This window comes from Artibeus jamaicensis, unplaced genomic scaffold, assembly GCF_021234435.1.
Source record: "Artibeus jamaicensis isolate MK-2021 breed Jamaican fruit bat unplaced genomic scaffold, CSHL_Jam_final contig_240, whole genome shotgun sequence".
Classification (NCBI taxonomy): domain Eukaryota; kingdom Metazoa; phylum Chordata; class Mammalia; order Chiroptera; family Phyllostomidae; genus Artibeus; species Artibeus jamaicensis.
Window position 1 is genome coordinate 10,099,442 of NW_026521506.1, and position 1,321 is coordinate 10,100,762.

The window sequence follows — 1,321 nt, forward strand, 5'->3', positions numbered from 1 at the left end:
TATCTCCCTTCCTGAATCTAAACTGTAATTTAAAAATAAAAATATATAACCAGTTACCTAAAAAAAAGAAAGAAACAAACAATGAAGAGAAGAGTCAGTGTTATGACATATACACAGTGCTGGGGGAAGGGACTTCAACCAAGAATTCTGGAATCCAGTTCACCATGGTAACAGCTCATGACAATACTTTCTCTCAACAGCTTTGGGTGCCCTTTCAGGTCTTCTGCTCTGAGAGGTGCTGAGGGGAAGGGTGTGAAGAGGTCTCTGAACTCACACTATTGGAGATGAAAGAGGTGACAACTTTGAAGGTATGGGCACTGAACAACTAAAACTGAAATTATTGGAAGAACTCTATGTGAAAGACTTAATACAACTCTCAATAATTGAACTATGACTCAAAATAATGGACCTGAAAGCCAAACTCACCATTGCTAATATCAGCAATGAACGGAAAATGTGTTATGAGGTACAACTTGAGGTGAATAATCAACTAAAAAAGCAAACTGTTACTCTCAAAGAGAAATTGGGAAAACTCCATGTAGATCCTTCAGACAGACTATCTTCTATTCATGTCTATGAGCGAATGCCAGTGAAATTCTTCACTGCATTACTTGAAAAGCTAGAAGGAGAGAAAAGATGTCTTGAACATCAAATGAAATACTATTTACTTAAACTGGAAGAAGAATCAAAGGCTCATCAAAAGGTTAAGGATGAACGCCAAATATACCTGGCTAAATTATCTCAGGTCTCTCGCTTAAACCAAATTTCTAGAAGGCAACAGATGAATGAACTTCACAGAATGAAAGAGAATACAGCAAAAATGGGAATATACAATACAGCTAATCAGAAAATAATAAATGCCAAGAGAGGATCAACCAAGAAGAGCACAAGATCAAGCCATGTTCCAAAATTCAACCCGTGATTGAAGAATTGGGTAGATCCATATTTCTTACCCTTTTCCATTCATTATACTTAACTTGTGAAATTAATGTTCAACACATTTTTAAGGAAATGAAATAGATAAAGAGCTATTAAACCTCTTTAGCTCCTCTTTCAGAAGTTTGTTCTTTTGTTTATGTGAAAGTAATTTTCTTAATAATTTGGTTTAGTTTCAAAAATTATTTTAGAAAGTAATTATGGTGATCCTAAAATTCTAATAGCAGTGTTTTAAGTCTTAAAACCTGAGAGGGAACATTTAAGATTATTTCAAGCATTGCAACAGTTTATTAGTTACACATCTTTTCATGGGGACTCCATCATATTTAAGTGTTAGTTCTACAGAATCTACTTTGGAATACTTTCCAGATGTTAGAAAATGTCT

General features: G+C 34.4%; 1 protein-coding gene across 1 annotated transcript; it reads left to right on the top strand.

Moving 5' to 3' along the window:
- Nucleotides 1–268: 268 nt before the first annotated feature.
- On the top strand, nucleotides 269–922 carry LOC119047539 (coiled-coil domain-containing protein 169-like; the record flags this gene model as incomplete). Its single annotated transcript, XM_037142982.2, is given in 1 exon segment — nucleotides 269–922. A coding segment is annotated over 1 exon segment (654 nt), but the record flags the coding sequence as incomplete, so codon positions are not given.
- Between the last annotated feature and the right edge of the window lie 399 nt (nucleotides 923–1,321).